At 45.8% G+C, this 21,862-nt stretch overlaps 1 protein-coding gene across 2 annotated transcripts; it reads left to right on the top strand.

Moving 5' to 3' along the window:
• Positions 1-2,485: 2,485 nt before the first annotated feature.
• Gins4 (GINS complex subunit 4) lies at positions 2,486-11,921 on the top strand. Of its 2 annotated transcripts, none has more exons than XM_052162519.1 (8): positions 2,486-2,519; positions 3,044-3,163; positions 5,925-6,011; positions 7,683-7,796; positions 8,690-8,787; positions 8,916-9,004; positions 11,415-11,505; positions 11,578-11,921. In XM_052162519.1, the coding sequence occupies exons 2-8, from the start codon at positions 3,068-3,070 to the stop codon at positions 11,672-11,674; spliced, it is 672 nt and encodes a 223-aa protein (XP_052018479.1). In that variant the 5' UTR covers positions 2,486-2,519; positions 3,044-3,067; the 3' UTR covers positions 11,675-11,921. The 2 variants fall into 2 exon arrangements, with proteins under 2 accessions (XP_052018479.1, XP_052018478.1); XM_052162518.1 differs by lacking the exon at positions 2,486-2,519 and adding an exon at positions 2,526-2,663.
• The last annotated feature ends 9,941 nt before the right edge of the window (positions 11,922-21,862 follow it).

Here is a 21,862-nt window from a genome sequence, read left to right as displayed (position 1 = left end):
ATGGACATTTGAAGAATCATTTGAAAAGCACCACGAGTGGAAGGTATCACACCTGAACCTTGAATGTGTCAGACAGGCCGTCTGTACTGAGCTATACTCTTCTCCCTGTGCTTGTGATACGTGACTTTCTTATTTTCTATACGTTTGGAAATGTCTAGGTAATGCTCCCACAAAGCAACTTATATGTGGGGTATGGTGGCTAATACCAGTAGAAGCAGCAGATCCCTGTGAGTTTGAGGCCATCCAGGACAACATAGACTAGGGAGCACTGTAGAGGCTCTACAGCAAACAACCTTGTCTATGTAAATTGCTGTGTCCACGGGGATCCCCACTCCTAGAGATGTTAAAGACAAAGAGGGAGAGCACAAGAACGGAAAGGAGGAGTGTGGGGAAGTAACTTTCCTGGCTTACAAGTGAGTGAAAGTAAGAAAGGGTCCAGTGTAAAGCTGAATTACTTCCTTCCTGTAAATGCCAAAGACAAATCCCCCTCACAGACAAAACCCCAGGGTGATCTCAGCATCCGCAGGGCTCCATGGGTCCTGTGAACGCATAGGACTGGGAGCTTACGCTTGAGCGGTTTCTAGAATGGCAGCTGCTTACAGAATCGATTGTAATATTCCGAACAGCCAAGGCTTCTTGTTCTTTTTTTTTTAATGATTTATTTATATATATATATATAAGTACACTATAGCTGTCTTCAAGCACACCAGAAGAGGGCATTGGATCTCATTACGGATGGCTGTGAGCCACCATGTGGTTGCTGGGATTTGAACTCAGGACCTCTGGAAGAGCAGCCATTGCTCTTACTCACTGAGCCATCTCTCCAGCCCGGCTTCTTGTTCTTGTTTCAGAAAATATAACTTCACAACCAACACCACTATTTTCAGATAAAATGATATTTTCATAACTAAAGGTAAATATAGTCATTTCTTATCACTCTGGGCTACTCTACAGATGAAATTTACCTTATCTGTTCCATGCTAATTTGATAGTAAAATACCAATCTAATGAAGTGTGGAACAAAATATAATCATCCTATTTCAAAAAATAGGGGATGAATATTAAAATGTTTTTACAACCAGGAGGCAGAGGTGGGTAGATCTCTATGAGTTTGAGGCTAATTTGCTCTACATAGCAAGTTCCAGGTCAGTCAGAGTTCAGTAATGAGACCCTGTATCAAATAAAAATAAATAGTAAAATAATTTTTTACATCAGTGACAAACTGTAGAAAGAGATTTTGTTTTACTTAGTTGCTGGAGACTGGACCCAGGGTGCATGATAAGATTGTACTGTACCACCACACTGCATGCCCCCCCAAGTCTGTACAAATTATTTTAATGAAAAAAAAATATAGATACAATGCCAAGAGTCTTTAAGCTACCATAAATTTAAAAATTCACAACTTTCTCTTAGTCCTGCTATTTCTTACTATTTCAAGCAATATTATGTCAAGATGCATAATTTCTAAGTGTATAAAACTATAAAATTTGCATTATAATTCCATCTCTGAAACTAATTAAGAAGTTTGGCACTTAAAAAAATGTAGGGGGCTAGGGATTGGAGAGATAGCTCATTGGTTTGTTGCACTTGCTCTAAACCAGAGGACAGGAGTTTGGTTGTTGGCACCCATGTGGAACAGCTCATAACCATACTAGCTCCATCAGGATCCAATGCATTCTTCTGCCTTCAGCAGGTACCCACATTCATGCGGAAGCACACACACATACATGAAAATAAGTAAATACATCTGTAAAAAATAAACTTAAGGCACTCGTGACCTGAGCTCAATTCCCTAGCACTCACATAAATAAAAATAAAATGTTTGATATGGCTACATACATTTATAACCCTAGTCACGTGGGAAGCAGGGACCAAAAGATCTCTGGGGCTCCCAGGTTCAATGAAAGACCCTATCTCATGAGACTAGGGCAGAGAACGATAGAGAATCCTCTAGCCTCTGTGGATAGACATATGTTCCTCACTCCCTGCACACTTGTGGGCAGGTACCAAATGTATATATTGCATTCACACTCTCTAAAAAGGTAGAATCCTAGATAGACAATCAGCGTTCTTTCATCACCAAAAAGAACAACTCACATTTGAGAACATTTCTGCTAAAAATAATGTAAAGGATGGACAATGGAGTGAGTTTCTTCAATGTAGTTTCAACATACATTTATGAATCTAAGAACTAATAGGACAAACAGGCTTGGTAAATGTTAAAAGAAGGGAAGGGCGTGTACCCATCCGCCACAAGACGGCGCTGCCTGGTTTCCTTGCTGTGAGGTGAGCGCCCCCACGTGGCAGTTCCGAGCCGGTGCCGCACGGCACTGCACTCCCAGCCTCCGTCCCCGCCTTCCGGAAGTACGCGCTATAGCTCGGCAAGAGCCCGCCCCCGGGTGGACGGGGCCAAGGGAGTGTGTCCGCTTTTCCCCGAGTCTGATTGGTTAGTGCTCCCCCGCAGCGATGTCTTCCGGTCCACGCTGTGTTTCCGAAAGGAGCGCGGGAGTTGCACTGCGGTAGGGCGGGTCGGTGGGGCGCGATCTCTGACGGTCTTTCAGCGCGAGCTCCGGCGCCTACCTCCACCCGTGGTGCGGGCGGGCTGGGAGAGAGGGGAAGAGGAATTCCCGCGCCGTGTAACCGCTTTATGTGCCTGCTGCGAGGTGAGCGTTGGGATGCCCGGGCGACCTGGGTCAGTTGTAGCCCCCGACTGGATGTGCCGCCGAGCGCGTAACACGGGGCACGTTGCACATTTGAACCGAATGGACACCTGTGCCCCTAAGACAGAAAGCTGCTCCTGGGGACGAAAAGGAACACTTGCGGCTTGTATGCTGTATGCTCAGTTCCAGGCCCGTGCAGTGGGAAGGATTAGGAGAGAAGCCGACAATCGACCTGCCTAACGCTTGAGGGACTTAGCCCGACACTGAAAATCACTCTTTGCTTTCTCCAGCCCTGGCCAGTGCACCCCCTCCAGCCCCAATAGACGGTTCCCTAAAAGCCTCTTCTTGCAAGTAAACTTTTCAGGGTGTTGGTTTATTTTCAGGTGTAGGTTCCTGGTTGAGAAACGATGACAGAGGCTCTGGATCTCCACGGACAGGACTCTGATGGGGGTAGCGAGGAGGTGGTCCTAACCCCTGCAGAGCTCATTGACAGGCTGGAGCAGGTAAGCATTCCAAATAGAACCCACGTCCCGCTCGTAGCTCTTATCGTACTCCAGATGTGCAATACCACGGCTCAGAGAATAAGGAAACTGAAGACTTGTTTCTAAAGAGCAGTGCTTGTTACCATCTGCGTAAAAATAGGAAGCCAGAGGGCAGGGCATTATTCTCTAGGAGTCTCATCCTGGCAATCTGCAAGGATGGCTGGTAAAAGACAGCTTTGGACATACGTGGTAGACTTTCACAAAGCAAGGCCCTGCTGTGGTATTTTCAGGACATAAATATGTGTGTAATGGAAGCAGATATTTCTCTATTGTAGTTTCCTCTGATTTACACACACACACACACAGGAAAATGACTGCTCTAACCAGAAAATGCCACCATCCCTTTTAGTCATAATAGCATTAATTATTTCTTGTGTTGTAGTAACTTCAATTTCTTCTTCTTCTTCTTCTTCTTCTTCTTCTTCTTCTTCTTCTTCTTCTTCTTCTTCTTCTTCTTCTTCTCCTTCTTCTTCTTCTTCTTCAATTTCATCTTCTTCTTCCTCCTCCTCTTCTCATCGTCCTCTTCTCCTTCTCCTCTTCCTCCCCTTCTTCATCTTCTTCTACTTCTCTTCTTCCTCCTTCCTTCTTCCTCTTCCTCCCTCAATAATATCTGCTCATGAACCTCTGGTAGTTTAGGAATTGTAAACATGCTTTTAGTTTGTTTTTGAGATTGGCATCACTGGCTAGCCTTGAACTCTCAGACATCACCTGCCCCTGCGATCTGTGTATGTGCCGACAGTAAAAGCACGCACTGCGCTGCCCTGTAAGTTCCAGGACATTTATAGCATATACTATTGCGTGTTGTTTAGAGGACAGCTGACCATGGGTACCCAGCTCCAATGAATACATCTACAACACAGCCCCTACAACTAAGGCTCAGGAAACACCAAAGAAGAACAAGCAGAAAGAATCAGAGACCAGGATATCTGCTGCAGGATTGTCTTCTAAATATGTCAGGGAGGCTGGGCCCATGAAAGCTCTGAGACAGGCCCCAGACAATGAATGACAACGCCAGCTGACATCCCAACATGGCTGGAGAAACCTCACAAGGCCCCACCCCTAAATGAGCTGCAGACAATTAACTACAGCTGAGAGAAGGAAAATTAGACTTCTTCGGGATGAGATCCCTAAATGGTTATCCAGTGCCAAATGGCCAGCCCTGGGAACAAACCGACAAGCCACACTGAATGAATCTAGCAGGTTGTGCTTATGTGTTTATTTGCACATATATGTAGCAGTAATTTAAAAGAGGCCATGAATTTGAGAGGGAGTTGGGTATAAGGTTGTTGTTGGAGGGAGGAGAGGAAGAGGGAAGATGTACTTTAATTAAACTTTAAAAAATGAAAGGTTCACTAGGTATTTCCTACAGTGCAGAGTTTCTCATTTCACTGATGGTATTTGCTTGGTGAGCCTGTATAATCAGACGAATTGAGTGGTTTACCAAGGGACTTACCGTGTGTAAGAGGCAGAGGTCGGCGCATTTGCTGGCTGGTTTCTTCTGGGCCATCTCCCCTTGGCTTTTGGTGGCTGTCTTTAGTGTCCTCACTTGGTCTTCTCTCCTGGCTGCGTCTGTGATAACATTTTGTTTTCAGAACAGGACGCCAGTCCCTGAGTTGGGTCCCAGTCACATGAACTTATTTTAGCACCCTCACTTCTCCAAAACCCCATGAAGTCAGGATGACAACATGCAGATTCTTCTGTTTTTGTGGTTCTGGGGATAAAACCAAGGAACTTGGCTCATGCTAGGCAACCACGTTGTTGCAGAGTCAGAACCAGTGCACAGATTTTACAGAACAGGATCAGGTGATAACAGTGATGAACATGTTTAAATTCTGATTGGAGGCTGGGGGTATGGCTCAGTTGTAGGGAACTGGCCTACTGTGCACTAAGTCCTTAGTTCATCCCCAGAACCACAAAAACTCTTTATATACTTGTATCGCTGTTAGAGAAGTTTGAAATAAAACTTTATAGTTATATCAAAACAGTATTTACTGTGTCGTGATGATTATAATTGGGTAAGCAGAGACTCAAGCAAATCAGAGAAAGGTTGAGCATGATTGTCCTCTAAATCTGAACTAAGTTAAAACCGAGTGTCCCGTAAATGAAAGCTATCCTAGGCAGGCAAGATGGCTCAGTGGGTAAAGACACCTCTAAGTGTTACAGCCTGAGTCTGATCAACAGGGCCTACATGTTCTCTGACCTCCACGTGTGTGCTATGTCTCTCTCTCACACTTAGTAGATACAGTAACAGCAATAAAAGAAATGATTGAGAAAGAGTAAGAGTAAGTCTGACGTGGCGGCATGTGCCTCCAACGCTGGTACTCAGAGGGCAGAGGCGGGCCAGCCAGGCTGCACAGTACGCTGTCTCAGAAAAGGAGAAAGGAAAGAAGGAAGAAAATTGATGGAGCCAGGATGAGTAAGGAAGTAGAGGGTGTTCAGTTGATACTCTTAGATGATAAGTAAGGCTAGACTATCATGTGGCATTACTCAGAATTTACTATAGTGATGAAAGAAGGAAGGTAACTTAAATAATCTTTAGTTGAATAAAAGCCCCTCCCTAAAAGGCAATGGAAAGGCTGCTGTACAGCATGCGTCATCTCCAGAGCGTTCTTGCAGCAGATAGTCTACCTGAGATACCTGTAGCTTCATGGGCCCGGGAACTGTCTCCAGTGTGTTTTGCTCCATTGTGATCATCACACATTTTTCCTGTGTTGCTTTCTAGGCCTGGATGAATGAAAAGTTTGCCCCTGAGCTCCTGGAAAGCAAGGCTGAGATTGTCGAATGCGTCATGGAACAGCTAGAGCACATGGTAAGACTTAGCTGTCTCTGGACTGCAGAGGAAGAGAAAGCTAAACGCATTTATCAGCAAGGTGAAGTGTGGTCTGATACCAAGACTTTTTGCTTGGCTCAGCCCAACACTTTAAAAAACAGTTACCAGCTGTATTAGTCACGGTTCCCCAAAGGAACAACGGAAAGACTGAAATCTATGTCTATTCCAGTGGCTTACAGGTTGTGGTCTGGCTAGTTCAACAATACCTGACTCCCAGTAGAAAGGCCAGGAATCTGATAGTGGGTGGTTCAGTCCAGTAAAATAGATGTCTCAGCTCATCTTCAGTGTGTGTTGGAATCCTCAAGGAGTGTGTTGTTCTACTAGGGGCGTAATGCCTCCAGAGCAGGGTAGAGGAACTTGCCATCGAGAGTGAGGGCAAGCAGGCAAAAATCAAGAGCCTCCTTTTCCTGTGTGCTTTTATGTAGACTGCCCACAGAAGGCGTGGCCCAGATCTGACAGTCAGTCTTTCCACCTCAGATGATCTGATCAGGAAAAATCCCTCACATGTGCCCAGCTGCTTGTGTTTCAGTTGATTCGAGATGTGGACAAAGTGGCAGCCAAGGTTGGCCATTGCATATGTTTATAAACTACAGGCGTTCCCACCACATTTTTGACTTAGTTTTTCTTTTTACGTGTATGAATATTTTGCCAGCGCGGATGCTGCTATGCTACCTGCCTGCCTGGTGCCCACAAAGCCCAGAAGGGGGTATCAGGTGCTCTGGAACTCAGGTGACAGGTGGTCACTAGCCACTCTGTGAGTGCTAAGCACTGAACCTGGGTCCTCTGCAAAAGCAGAAGCGCTCTCAACTACCAAGCCCTCTCTCCAGCCCAAGAGTTGCTATAAACACCAGCACGCCAGCTTCCTGTGAACAGTCTGGCCTGTCACTGACTCCATCTCTACATGAGAGGGTTTGCCAGAGCAGCTAAGTATCATCCCGTTCACTGTGCCGTCCTGTTTGCTGCCACCCCTGGCAGCTCTCCGGTCTACATCCTTAAGCTGCCTGCCCCTTGTTGATAGCTGAGTTTGTGGTCTTGAGCTTTGCATGCTCTGGGCTTAGGTCATTACCACTGCAGAGCAGTGCAGTGTCTGCGTTACAGTCTCCTAGTGGGTTAATTGTTGCTTTAGCTTTGTGTGAGTCTCAGGCACGTGTGCACGTGAGTGTGAAGGTCACATCACAACTATGGCTGTCAGTTCTCCTCTCCCACATTGAGGCAGGGTCTGCTCACTGCTGGGCGTGTCAGCCTAGCTGGCCCAGGAGCTTCCTGAGTTGTTCCTATGCCTGCCTTTGTTACTGTATCCGTGCCGGGTTGCAGGCACTCAGGTTCTCGTGCCTGCAGTAACAAGCACTTCACCCACGGAACTATCTCTCAGGTCCCCAAACTGTGTTATGTATGACACTGATTTATGGCCCCTTAGACATTTCTGCTGTGTGCTTTATTATATCTCCCTTACAATGGGGTCGAATATCCTTGTGGCTGACCATATTCACATTCTGCTCAAATAGTCATCTTTTTAAAATGGGCAGTTTTGAATTATATACCTAATAGTGTTCTTTATTTTCTTAAAGCTGCATACTCTTTGGGTTCTTGACTTTGCCAGTGTTTATGGTGCTTAGTGTTTGAACATCATTTAAATTTCTCTTATAATAGGAAGAAAATCTCAGAAGAGCCAAGAAGGGGGATCTGAAGGTCAGTGTCCACCGAATGGAGATGGAGAGGATCCGCTACGTCCTAAGCAGCTATTTGCGGTGTCGACTCATGAAGGTTTGACGGGTGTTGGTGCAGTAGAGTTTGGGATATTGAACGGCATGGGGAGAAGTTGAGGGCCTGAAGATGATAGGAGCCTAACACCATTGTAGCCGGGGACTGAGGAGAGCACGTTCTGGGACATGGAGTGGGAACGATAGGTTAGATAAGCCCAGGAAAGTCAGCGTGCTTCATGCCTAACTATTTGATGTTAGCGGTGCTTGCTGGAGGTAGAATTGTGAATTCTTAGAATCTTGCTGTTAGTGGGATTTTTTTTTTAAACCGGCTAGTGCTTGGGCAACTGGACCTTGCACATGCTAGACACCTGCTATACCACAAAGCCATACTCCTAGCTTCCTGTCAGTGTCATTGCTGCTGCAGCTGCATGAGTGTTTCAATGGCGTGTAGGTCTGGTCACAGCGTCTGTGTCTGGTGCCCATGAAGGTCAGAGGTCACACTGGATTCCATGGAACTGAAGTTACAGATGGTTTTGAGCTATCATGTGGGTACTGGAAATTGAACCCAGTTCCTTTGCAAGAGCAATAAATGCTCTTAACCACTGAGCAATTTCTGTAGCCCTTTCTTGTCAGCCTTAAAATTGGCAACAACTTCATTCAGCATGCTCCAGGCCAGTGAGTGACAATGTCTGAAAAATCAGGGTCAGTGATACCCGAGGAATGAAGTGCAAGGTGGTCTTCTGCCTTGTGCACATGTGCACATACATGACTGCGTATGTGTGCGCGCGCACGGAGGCAGATACACAGCAAAACTGGGTCTAGGATAGCTTAGGGTCAGAGAACTAACATATGCAAGACACTGGGATCGATCCTCAGCACTGCCAAGGGGAAAACAGGACACAAGCAGATAACCCCTGAGTGACAGATCTTCATGATTCTTATTTCTCTTCACAGATAGAGAAGTTTTTCCCTCACATCCTAGAAAAGGAGAAAGTGCGTCCTGAGGGGGAACCTTCCAGCCTGTCTCCAGAGGAGTTTGTCTTTGCCAAGGAGTAAGTGATGAGGAAATGTAGGACTGCCCCTGCTTGCCTTCAAGCATGGCTCCGTCTCCAATTGTCAGCCAACAACCTTGCTGGCTCTGATTTGTGTACACCACAGCCATTTGAATTCCTTGTTCCAGGTATATGGATCACACAGAGAACCATTTTAAAAACGTTGCCCTAAAGCACATGCCTCCCAACCTGCAGAAAGTGGACCTCTTGAGGGCAGGTAAGCCGAGAACCTTCTCCAGATGAGGATCAGGGTCACAGTGCGCAGGGTCACAGACAGCTTCCAGGGCCCGGAACTCTGCTCCCTTCTGTCAGTGTGGAAAAATATGGAGAAGATAAGCAACAGAGAGAAGTAGAGGAGGGTTAAAAACCAAATAATCAGAAATAGATGTCAAGATTATTGTTCCACAGTGTTCTGCGCCCTGAGAATTGGCGTGGGTTCATGGCTCGTGCTCAGACACAGACGCCTGCCTTTATTTAGCCACACGCCGTCTGAGCACCTGGAGGCGGGAGGATCGGGAACCGTTTTCTGTCTCAGGAAAGGGTTATCAGCTCAACTAGTTGTAACTCATCAGCTCAAAGGGTTGTAACAGTCAACTAGTTGAGTGTGTGTGTGCGTGTTGGTGAATTACATATCCATCTACCACAGCCTCTTACAGTTAGGTCTAATGAGACAAAATTGCCAGACCCCACCATATTTACTGAGCTCAGTGTTCACAGGCCACACATAGAGCGGTGCCCTGAGAACTTATCTCTCACCGTAACATGGGTGCTGCACCAGCCGTCCTCTGGTGTGGAACACTGGCCTATGTTTGAATAGCTCACAGTCTGAGCAGCTGGAAGTCCAAGATCAAGGCACCAGAAGATTCGGTGTCCAAGAAGAACTTGTCCCCTTCATGGTCCCTTCTGTGTGTCCTGCATGGCCCAAGGGAAGAAGTAAGCCTCCTTAAAGTCACTTCCCGCCCCTGTGTTTTGGTATCATCAGAACACTGGTCAGATTGACTGGGGACCTCCCCCCCACACACACACATACTTCATGGCCTCGTTTAAACTTCCCCACCTTCTTAAAAGCCTCCCTCCACAGTCACATTCTGATACCAGAAGCTAGAGCTTGCATGTGTGAATGCCAAAGGAATACACTTTAGCCTGTGACATCTTGGAATAAACCAGACCCATCCACTGTAGAATTTTAAATCAGTGTCACTGAATCTGCCTTGAGAACTCCAGGAGCAGAGGAGCCATTGAAGCCCAGCCCAGCTTGTGACACATTGTGACATGCTGGCCAGTGGTGCGGAAGGGAGGGTGGCAGCATTTCTTGGCCTTAATCATCGAGAGACTACCTAAGGTTAAGACCATATTCCTGTCTGATAGTCAACACTGCGCCCGTGTCGCCAAGCGCTCCTCTGTGTAAGGTTCTAGATACCATGCCTCACCCTGCATGTGGCATCCCTCCCTCATTTCTCCTCTCTACAGCCCACATCTGTTACTTTGTTCCACATCACTGAATGTGTTTGCCACAAATAGGAGGCCTCGCCAACGGTTCAGTTACCACCTCATCTGGAAAGACACGTTGGACTCGTTCATATCTTCCTTAATTTAATGTGCAGTGGCTCCCACTCATCTGCCTTCACTTTTCAGCCTATGACCACAGTCATCCATGTTCTAAAGTGCTAAGTGGGCAAGTCTAGAAATACCCTGCAGGGTGCCATAAGAACATGCAGGCAGTGTGCATACATGCTCTCTCTCATACACGTGAGATAAGTGCCTAAAGAACACTCTAATCCTGCACTGTTGTGATCAATATAAAATCTCACTTATCAGATAACTGACACTACACCTCAAATCTTGTGTTAAAGCAGGGGCCAAATTATTTCAGTTTGTAACTAATTTACCTCCTTCCTCATGTAGGCATTATATCCTCTCATCAAAAGCATGAGCGTGAGATGAGGACAGTAACAGAAACCATGGACTTTAGTATAATTGTTCTGTTATATGATTAATGCTACTAAACTGTGTGTGTAAATGATTCAGTACTGTTCACTGAGGTTCCCAGAATGGACCCCTTTCAAAATAGGAAGCTGCTACACAGGAGACTCCCCTAGACATTGTAGGTCTGTGTCATACATCAGGAGTCTCCGTAGCATTAACGCCAGTGGCTTTTGTCAAGTTAAACATGGTATCTGCTTATGTGTAACTGCCCGCAGTTATATCGAACGGGTTACCCCTGGAAGGGAAGCTGGGGATGTATGGAAAAGCAGCAAAAAAGAGACAGAGACCTAGATAACACCTGCTATTCAAGGTCTCAAAGTTTAATGAAGAACTCCCAATATATATATAGGTAGGGGGGAAAGGCTCTCAGCAGAACTGGTTCAGTTGCTCCACGGGTGCCTAGTGTTTCTCGGGACACTGCAGGTCCTTGAAGAACAATAGGCTTCACCTTTGTGTGAGCATGCCACCCTAGGTGGAGGGGGTTATGGCTGACACAGGAGTTCTGCTCAAAGGCTGGGAGAGGAACTTCATATTGGTCGATGTCAAGTTCCTGCCAGGTGGCATGGCACCTCAATAAGGCTCTCTACATGTCAAGTTAAACATGGTATCTGCTTATGGTTACGTTTTTGTTTTCCTGGCAGTTCCTAAACCAGACCTAGATTCATACGTGTTTCTGAGAGTGAAAGAGCGACAGGAAAACATCCTAGTGGAACCGGAAGCCGATGAGCAGAGGTGAGTACCTTGTGGCTCGTCCAGTGGAGAGTCGGCTGGACGCCATACAGACAACTGTCCGTCCTTTTTCAGAGACTATGTTATTGACTTGGAGGAGGGCTCACAGCACTTGATCCGGTACAAAACCATTGCACCTCTTGTTGCCTCTGGAGCCGTTCAGCTAATATGAACGCAGCAAGCCTGAGGCCGCGGAGCCAGCGGAGCCAGCGTTAGAGACCCCGTCTCCTTTGCATCTGATGATGACGTTGTTCATACAGTTTGTCCGCAGTGTGTGGCCTACATGGACATGGAAAGGAGCTGATGCCGGATTCCCTTCATCGCCATACCCTCTTAAATTCCTGTTTAACCAGCACCAACAGATGGGCCCATGCCCTGTATACTCAGCAAATAAATCACTGTCAGTTGTGTGCCTTTTATTTTTCTATTACTTATTGAGCTCAGGAAAGGTCACGAAGAGGCTTCTTTGTTCTCTCTGCCCCTGGTGGCAAGATGGATTGGACATAACTTGATGATAACAGGAGAATTCCTTTAGCTTTCCTGGAAGATCATAAGCAGTTGTGGTCTGCTTCTGTATAACATTAATGTGTGACCTAATGATTTGGAACCTCAAATACTAAACTTAGAAACAAATGTCTTTCATGCATGACTGAAGGAAGTCACAACTAACAAAGCCACTATTAAATGTCACACTTGTGGTAGGAGTAGGCTTTGGACAGTTCTTAGCTTGTTGTCTAATGAAGTAGATTCTCCGTGTCTTAGGCAGCTTTGCCCAGCCGGCCTGCAGGCCATCTGGCTTTCCCTGATTCAGCCTTTGAACAAGAGCATCAGTGAACTGGCCTAATGGGACTTCAGCACTGTCCAGGAATATGGATAAAGTAATGTAGTGAACTGCTTTACAAGGACGCCTGAAGGGAAGATGCATAGCTCACAAGTCCGTACGGACTGATGGAGACAGCCTGGGCTTTAGTCTCTCTTTCGTCCCTTTTTCTATTTTTTTTTAATTTATTTTGAGACAGAGTAGTTCTGGCTATCCTGGATCTTACTATGTAGACTAGGCTGTGTTTGAACACAAAGATGACCCTGCCTCTGCCTCCCTAAAGCTTAAAGGGGTAAGCTACATGCCCAACCAGTCTTTGTGATAATGTAGATTTTCACTTAACATGACCAGAGAGTAAACCAGTGGAATTTCTGTCACTGCCAAAAGAACCCAGTAGATAAAAGCAAGGAAGGGTCTCTGTGCACAGAAGCATGTGACATTCCTCTAGTAAACTATACTCTTGAAAGTAGCTTTAAACATGTGTACTAAGCAGACTGCTAGGCACAGCTGAAGGTACCAGCTCAAAAAGGATGCTAAGTCCCTTACAGAAACTTAGGGTGACTCACCAGATTTGTGGTTGTGGTTTGAGTACTGTTGGTGGAATAGAACATAGCTGGAAAGGATCGAGGAATCTAGATGGGGACTCCACAGGAAGACCAATAGTCAACTAGCCTGGAGCCTGGGAACTTCCAGAGAGTGGACCATCAACCAAAAAGCATCCAGGGGCTGGATCTAGGCCCCCTGCACACATGAAACACGCACAGCTTGGTCCTCGTGTGGGTCCTCCCAACAACTGGAGCTGGGGCTCACTCGGACTGTTGCTTGCCTGTGAATCCTGTTCCCCTAACTGAGAATGGCTTCAGTGGGAGAGGATGTACCTAGTCCTGGAGTGACTTCAGGTGCCAGGGTGGGTTGGTACCCAGGTGGTATAAAAACTAACTCTTCTGTGTACTTCTTATTCCAAGAGGGAAGAGCCAGGAACAGGCACAATCAAGTGGAAGGTAAAGCTGTTTGCTGTGTCTCACTCATGATCTGGTCTCCAGAGAGCTTAGGCACTTCTATTCATCCGTACACAGCACACATACTTGGTCTCAATAGGCCCAAGCCAGCTCCAGTCTGTAGTCCTCCCACAAGGCTGGCATTTCCAGTGTGTTGGATCTCCACTGCAGCTGAAGCCATATCTTCACCCATGGCCTCTGTGACGGCTCTTCCTGGTTGTTAACTTGACTACACTCCGAATGAACTGCAATCCAGAAATGGAGGGCACACCTGTGATCCAGATACTGAGACTGGAAGATACAGGCTTCTGATCTGGATCTTGACATGGGATGACACACACTTCTGATCCAGATCTTGAGGCATCATGGGCCGGAAAGCTTAGGTCCAGGCAAGGTGGTATATGCCTTTACTCTCAGGAGACAAGAGGCAAGCAGATCTCTTGAGTTCAAGGCCAGCCTGGGACAAAGCAAGTTTCCAAGTAAAAAACAGCTCAGGTCCAGGTATGGTGGTACACACCTTTAATCTGGGCTATACCTTCTGCTGGAGGCCTACATGAGGACACTGGAAGAAGATCTCCTTCTTTGCCTGCTTGCACTTACTTGCCAGCACATCTTTTAGAATCTACGTCTTCAGGATTCCAGCTTAGGTAGAAGACCTGCTAAAACACCTAGCCTCGTGGGGCTGAGCAACTACTATATTCTTGGACTTCCTGTTCACAACTGCCCATTGTTGGGTTAGTTGAACTACAGACTAAGTCATTCCTTTAGATTCCCTTGATATAGAGAGAGATTCCATAAGTTCTGTGACTCTGGAGAGCCCTGACTAATACAGCCTCTCACAGAGCCGAGCCTCAGCTCCGCTCTGCCTCCATATTGCCAAAGCCAGGACACGGGGAAGACTCTTACATGTGCCAACTTTGGCTCCAAGTTTGGGATGAGCCTCTGCTGTACCACAGCTTCTGTGTGCTGGTCCTTCGGAAATATTTCCCAGATTTTGCCTCAGCGTCACTAGTCTTGTTAGTAACAGCTGATTCAGAAGCCACAGATGCTTAATACAGAATATTGTGTGAATTGCCCTAACAGATTCCTTCAAAGATTCTCAAGCTTTCCTCTGTAACCTCACAATGCAGGCTGCCCCTGTCTGCACTCCTCTCAGTTCTCATGGCTTGGAAGTTCCCACGGAATGGCCCATTAGGCTTTGAGTATCCAAGCCATAGTTCCACACTTCCCATTATCCTTCCCAATAATGTGGCCAGGTCTGTCACAGCAAGAGCCCACTCTGTTCATTCCTAGTTTGCTTCCTGTTGCCACGGTACAGCATGACCAAAAACAACTTGGGGAGGAAAGGGTTTAGACAGCCTAGGCGTAGTCTGTTAAGGGAGGCCAGGGTGAAGCAGAGGTCTTAGAGCATTGCTGCTTACTGACTGGCTCGTCATGACTGGCTCAGCCAGGATTACCTTGTGGCACTGCTCCTAGTGGGCTGAGCCTTCCCACATTGGTCAAGAAAATGCCCCTACAGGCTTGCCCACAGGCAATCTGATGGAGGGGTCTTCCTAAATGAGGGTTTCTCCTTCCAGATAACTCACCTCAGGTCAAGTTGACAAAAACAGACAATGACTGATAGCACCGTCTAGGGTGGCTTCGCTGTAAAGATAATGCTCAGGCTGAGGGCTGAGTAACAGGCTAGACATGCAGAGATGCCATGGCCGGGAAGTCCAAGTGGAAAAAGCAGAAGTGGCACGCTTTGTCTGGTTGGCATCCCTAGTGATGTGCAAAGAGAGTGGTGCAGGATAGATTGGAAGGTGGGCTGGGCCCAGATAACAAGAGCCTGCTAGACCCACTTGGTCCTCAGCAGTTCTGAGAAGTAGCTATTGAGTGGTAGGTCTGAGATCCGTGCCCAAGCCTGCATTATAGTGCTAAGTAAGCCTCCAGGGGAGCAGCTCAGGCTGTTGCATGGAACAGTTGTATCCTTTTTTATTTTTCTTGTATTTGTGTTTGTATATGGGTAGACATGTGCAAACCACAGCTCACGTAGAGGTCAGAGGACAGTCAGGGAGAGAGAATTGTCTTTCTACCATGTAGGGCTTAAGGATGAACATTAGTCTTCAGGCTAGTTGGCAAGTGCACTCACCTCTAAAGCCATCTTGCATAGCCCTAGAATAGTTCTTAAATATTTGATGTACATCTCGCTCACAGATCGTGGTCAGATTTAGATTCCCAGACTAGGGGTACTGGTTTCACAGTCCAAAGCTGTAGATGCTTAGTCAAAGGATGTGGATTCCTGTAGGGCTGTGTGGGGCCCAAGGTTGTGCAGTTGCTGCCCCAGGTACTTCACTGAACAGCAAGTGTCACACCTCGACTGTGTATGCGGGAGTTGGCTTCTCTGCTAAAGCCACAGGGTCAGTTGCTCCATTTCTTTGAGGAAGACTGGTGGGAATTTGTCATCTCTAAATAAGGGGGAATTTATACTTCGAACCAAATACAAAGGTTTGGCTGTTGAGGATTTTACTGTTTTGTTTCACAGTATTTCTTTCTTTAGGGTTAAAAACTTAACACTAAAATGATGACAGACATTTTTATCAAACAGTGGTGCCGTGCTCTGGGTTTTATCACCAACCCTTCCTCTCTTTCCTCAAGGAAATACAATGAGGCTTGCCAAGACACTGATTATAAGCATAAAGACATGAGATTGTGCTAATAGGAAAGTATTCTGACCCATGACTTAAAATGGCTGAAAGGAAGAAAGTTTCTTGAATTGGGAACTTGGATATGAGAGGAAGTTTTAAGCCTCTTGGGGATATAACTTGATGCCCAAGTTAATCCTAGTCCAAATGATTTTTAATTATTCCTCGTTTTCTCTGAATTTTTAATTTTCCTCAAACTTAATTTTAGCTCTCTTACTGCTTCTTAAAAATCTTAGTTGGTTATCATTTGCATCCAGAAGAGGAAGGCATACCAGGGGTAAGTGCATTCAGCAGGTGACAGCTGTCACGCAAAACCGAAGGTTAGAGACATAGCTGGCTACAAGGATTTACAAAGGACAGAGCTAAGCTCTTAAAACACTGCAAGAGAGGAGGTGGGAGTTCTCTTGCAATAGTTAAGGGAAGCTACTCTGCCTCAGGTCTTACCTTGAGGGCCATTCGTGGCAGGTTCTATTTGAATAGATAGGTAGGCGTCTCACTAATAGGTTGTGTAGCAGTAAGCTTTACATGACAAGTTGTGTAAAATTCCATGGGATCATGTGTAGATAAAGCTCGTATGTCTGAACAGAACATGATTGAGTCAGTGGGCTGAGCCCCAAGAGTGTAGGGCTTTAGCTTTGTTTCCACATTGTGGACGGTGAGTAAGCGGCATCCCATGGATGACTTTCTAAATCCTTGTAGCGCCCGAGTAAGCATCTTTCTCCATTGTCTCTGGGCTCCTGGTCAAGCTGTCCTCCTGTCCTTTTAACAGTTTGTCTCCTTGTGTGCCTACAGTTTTAGTACTTTATATCTTTACTTAAAACCCCCAAAATTCCTCAGGGAATTGAGAAGTTACTCAGAATCTCGTAAGTAATTCTAGAGTTCAAGACAGTTTATGCACATGTAGCATGTCACACTTGCCATCTGCTCCTAGGACAGGCCATAAAAACAGCAGGCTGAAAATGGCATCATTCGTGGCTAGCTTAATCTGTTAACTACGACAGCATGTTGGAATGTGTGCCCGGCAACTCTCTGCAGGCAAGCCTATCTTCCACCCCAAGCAAGACCTCAGACTGGGGGATGTCCAGCCCCCTCCTTTATAATTGATCCTCAGCTCTGAAGTCATAATACTTTGTGGTCTCCAGTCAACATCATATGCTTCTGGATGTAGTTCCCTAGTTTTAACAACAGTTTAATAAATGAGTGAACTATAGAAAGTTCTTCAGTCTGCTTCTTAGTTTTCCAAGTTTATTTCTGTGTCAGATTTGATTCCAGAATAGTGTTTGTGGATTGATGTAGTAATAATTCCTTGCTTTTAAGAAAGAATAATTACATCTTCCTGTCTTCTAAAGTTGAAAGGAGCAACAACTTTTGCTCAGGAGTTGAGGAGTGATCACAGTACCTATTCATTGTACTGAAGCATCCATTCTTGTACCCTCCCCCAAGCAGTAGCAATCGGCAGGAAGGGGTTCAGGCTTGATACAGCCACCACTGGGGAAGGGATGGGAACCTGAGGCCATAGAGGCGTCCAAGAACACTACTGACTGCTTAGTCTGGGGAGTTAGCGCGGCTCAGTGCATGCCAGTGTGTGCTAGAGTGAGTCTGTGCCTATATCAGTGGAGTCAGACAGCTGCTGCCTTGCTCAGGGCACCACCTCAAGTAGGGCTGGACCGCAGCACAGCTGGGCCTCATGCCTCCTATCTCTACTAACCAGACATGGTCGCTTAGTTCCAAGACAGTCTGCCTTAGGGATAAATACAGACAAATACTAGAGCTCAGCTTGGATAGACCCTTGAAAAAATGGATCCTTAGGTTTCAGGGGATAAAACAGTGGTAAAGTGTTTGCCTTGTAAGGATAACAACCTGAATTAGATCCCCAGAATCTATGTAATGTTTTCTTTAAAAAGCTGGGGCAGGACATGAAAACAGGAACTCCAGGGTTGAGCTGAGAGACCCTGTCTCGATGTCTAAGGTGAAGGGCTACAGAGAAAGGCAGCAGAATCAGCCTTGGGCCCCTGCATACCCAAGTACCCACGTGCATAGGACCATGTGAACACCACACTCATATCTTCCTCCCCCCAACACAGCCGGTCAGCCTTTGGGGCCTGTGAAAGATCCCAAATCCCAAATCCAAGGTAAATGGCACCTGAGAAATAACACCAGAGGTTGTCCTTTGACCTCTGTTTGTATATCACATATGCATGCACATGAGGAAAATGAAAGGCCCAAATTATAAAGATGAATTTCGTGCAATTCTTGGTGCAATTACAAGCAAAAGTCAGATCTGAAGATTATATTACCAACGTCTGAACTACTCAAGCCAAAGATCATTTGTCGTGCTTACTGAAGGATTTGGGAGGGATCACTCAGTACACCCCATAGCAGCCAGAGGTGTCTCAGGATGCTGTGAAGCTGACTCATCCACCTGACCTGTATGTGACATGGCAGGCATGAACCTGGTCAATACTTCCCATGGTCAACACTGGATGAGGCTACTCAGCTGCACAGACAATACAACTGTGGCGCGGGGTAAAAGTCTCAGGTGAATCTGGGAAATCCGAATTAAAATTACTTTGAGATTTCCATTTCACCCCAGTCAGAATGACAGTTAAAAAAAAAAAATACTTGTAAGACTGTAGACTGGGGAACCCTACTGGTGGGCTTCTAAAACTAAAGGTAGGCCTACCATATAGCCCAGCTATACCACTCCGGCTGTTTGAATGCAAACGACCCCCAGAGGCTCATAAATTTGAATGGAAGGATTAGGAGCTGTGGCCTTGTCCAACAAGGCCTATCTCTAGTGTGGGCTTTTTGAGGTTTCAAAGCACATGTGATCCCTAGCTGGGTGCGTGTGTTTCCTCCTCCCACCTGCCCCCAACTTCTGCCTCCTGCTTGTGGATCAAATGTAAGTTCTCAGCTCAGCTACTGCTCCAGCGCCATGTCTGCCTACGTGGTCATGAAGTCTGCTCAATTCCTGAAACTGTAAGTACACCCTCCCTCATTCAAATACTTCAGAGTTATTTTGGTCATGGTGTCTCTTCACAGCCACAGAGAAATAACTAAAAGACACTCGTGGGTATTTACCTGAAGGATTCCACTGCAGTGTATCACAGGAACACTTCCCCGTCAATATTTATTGCAGCATTATTCTCAGTAGCTAATGGAATCAACAATGTGTCCAACAACAAAGAAATGCACAAGGACAGGTGCCACCTGTACACAGTGAAACTTTTTCATCCGCAAAGAGCAAAGTTACATCATTTACAGGAACATGGATGTAACTGGAGATAATTACTAAGTGAATTAATAAGTCAGTCTTAAAGAAAAACAAATATAACTCTTTTCTCACTTGTGACTCCTGGATTTTAAAGAAGCAAATAAAAGCATGTTTGTGTATATGACGTGGAAGTAAAAGCAGACCTGTTTAGGGGAACAAAAAGCGGGCAGAGGGACATGTGATTGGGAAGTGTGTAGGACCGGAATACAGCCAACGCCTACTCACAACTGTCCTTACCAAAGAAAGCTAGTGCCTTGTGCAATGAGAAACGTGGAGCAGAATGGTGAAAGAGAACACAACACTGATACAGTTGCATAGTGCACACCTTTAATCACAGTACGAAGGCAGGAGAGCCAGCCTGGGCTACAGGGGAAGATCTAGTCTCCTAGAGAAAACCAACAACCCCAGGAAGGAATATTACGTTCTTGCAAAGGTGAAGGAGCATGACAAGAAATGGCAGGACCTGGGAAGGACTCCAGGAAGGACACGCGGAAGTGTCCCCAGCAAGGTGTGTTAGTCGAGGATTGAAACACTGGAGGAGTGGTCAGGGAAAAAGGGAAGAGTGGATGCTTGTCCGGGGAAACACAGCATCCGGGAGGAGGCAGTTTCGAGGAGCTGGGCTTGATAAACCACGCATGAGATTGGCATGTGAGAGGCAGTGTCTGTCTTCTTAAGGAGACCTGAGCCTTTAAAGAGTGATTTATTTACCCAGCTGTAGCCCAGAATTTGTCCTAACAGTGGGCAGTTCTGAGAGGCTTTAAGCCAAGGTCCGATGGAACAGAATTTACATTACTAAATCTCTAATGACTATGGAGGATAGAGGTCCGGCTTGTCTTTGAACACTTGGCCCAACTTTGGTGCTGAGTTAAATGACCCTGTAGCCTTTGGATTTGAGGCCTGGCTGGAGAGGTAGACTGTTGAGGATGGTGAGCATTTCACTGTTTCACTTTTTATTATAAAAATTATAAGCTGGGCAGTGGTGGTGCACACCTTTAATCCCAGCACTTGATAGGCAGAGGCAGGCGGATTTCTGAGTTCGAGGCCAGCCTGGTCTACAAAGTGAGTTCCAGGACAGCCAGGGCTACACAGAGAGATCCTGTCTCGAAAAAACAAAAACAAAAACAAAAACAAAACAAAACAAAAATTATAATTACCCAAATGCACTGGAAAGTAGATAAAATGTAAGTGCTTTTAATTTTTACCCTTTCCTCATTGTTTCTTCCTAATCGACCATCTTCTTCACGATCTAACCAGTTAAGCCCTAAGATAGGCTCTTGGATCTCTTTTTCAGCTACATGGATGTTCATTACTTGAACAACTATAGTTTAATTGACCTGGCACTTGGGATTCTTCCCAAGCATTTGCTACAATAATCACTGCTCCATTGAATGCCCTATACACTTGCCATTTCATTTCATTCACAGAATAGCTGTAGACTGAATATATATTGTACATAATCTTTCTCAGTCATGTGCACTGTAAATTCACTTAGCATTTTTTTCTTTTTGTCACACAGAAGTATTCAATTAAATGGAATCAGTTTTCTTTCATTCCTTTTGGGGAGGGGGATGGGAGGCAAAGTCCATATGTAGCTCAGGCTACCTGGAACGCTTTATCATCCTCCCAGTGCTGGGCTCACACTGCACTCAGCCAGGATACTATCTTTTCCCAGTTAGTACGGATTTGCAGATGTGAGCTCTAGCATTCACGCTGCCAAGAAATGTGGCCAAGCTTGCAACCTAGCAGTAGCTCCAGCTCAGAAAATCAGTTACCTTCTTCATGGCTCCACTGTTTGCCAAAGTGGAAAAAAAGGCTGCCCAGCTGGCTGCTTCCAGCTGAGTTAAGTAATATGATTGATTTGGTAGATCGTTTCCAGGTCTAAGTGGTTGAAATGGTACTCCAACTCAAGGTCTCTGTGGGTGAAAGGTTTTTGAATCTTTGCAATGTTTGCATGTGTTCGAGCATGTGTTTATGTACCTAGCTAGTTTTGTGGGAGTATTTTAAACTGTTAGTGTGATCTGTGATAATCTTGTAAGTAAGAAACACATATTTGGAACTGTTTATAAGTAGGAAGATCTGTTGAGGCTCACAGTTCCAGGGTTTTGGGTTTATATTCAACAGGATCCATTGCTTTTGTCTGCAGTGAAGCAGAGCAGCATAGTAAGGAATGGGGAAGACAACAGGCTGTTTAGCCTGTGCTGAAGGGAGAGGGGTGGGGATTAGCTCCCCTCAGGATCTTCTTCCTAAAGGGCCTGGCACTTCCTGACAGTCTAACAAGCTGACGAGACATTTTTCTGACTTGATTCCTTTCCTATACAATCTGTCTTGATCTTGTTCCCTCCCCTCCCCAAATGCTTCCCAGATCCCGCCATCTCCCTCCACACACATCCTCCCCCAGTGCTGTTCTTTTTCTCTTAAAAGAAAAAAAAAAGACCCACAAAACCACAAAAAAGCAAAAAAGCAAAAGACCAATAAAATGCCCCAACCAAAATGTTAAAACAAAACAAAACAACAAAAAAATCCAACAGCAACAAAAAACTAAAATCCAAAACAAAGTATGTATCTTGTGCTAGCCTACTACTCC

This window comes from Apodemus sylvaticus, chromosome 18 (genome assembly GCF_947179515.1).
Source record: "Apodemus sylvaticus chromosome 18, mApoSyl1.1, whole genome shotgun sequence".
Classification (NCBI taxonomy): Eukaryota; Metazoa; Chordata; class Mammalia; order Rodentia; family Muridae; genus Apodemus; species Apodemus sylvaticus.
Note: the sequence above shows the minus strand (reverse complement) of the source record. Positions and strands in the feature narration are given on the sequence as shown.

What these genes read in the sequence shown, in the direction of transcription:
- Gins4 (XM_052162519.1), top strand. Translation starts at nt 3,068, where the DNA reads ATGACAGAGGCTCTGGATCTCCACGGACAGGACTCTGATGGGGGTAGC. An exon ending in TGGAACAGCTAGAGCACATG is followed by an intron (nt 6,012 to 7,682) that starts GTAAGACTTAGC and finishes CTCTTATAATAG; the next exon opens with GAAGAAAATCTCAGAAGAGC. An exon ending in CCGGAAGCCGATGAGCAGAG is followed by an intron (nt 11,506 to 11,577) that starts GTGAGTACCTTG and finishes GTCCTTTTTCAG; the next exon opens with AGACTATGTTATTGACTTGG.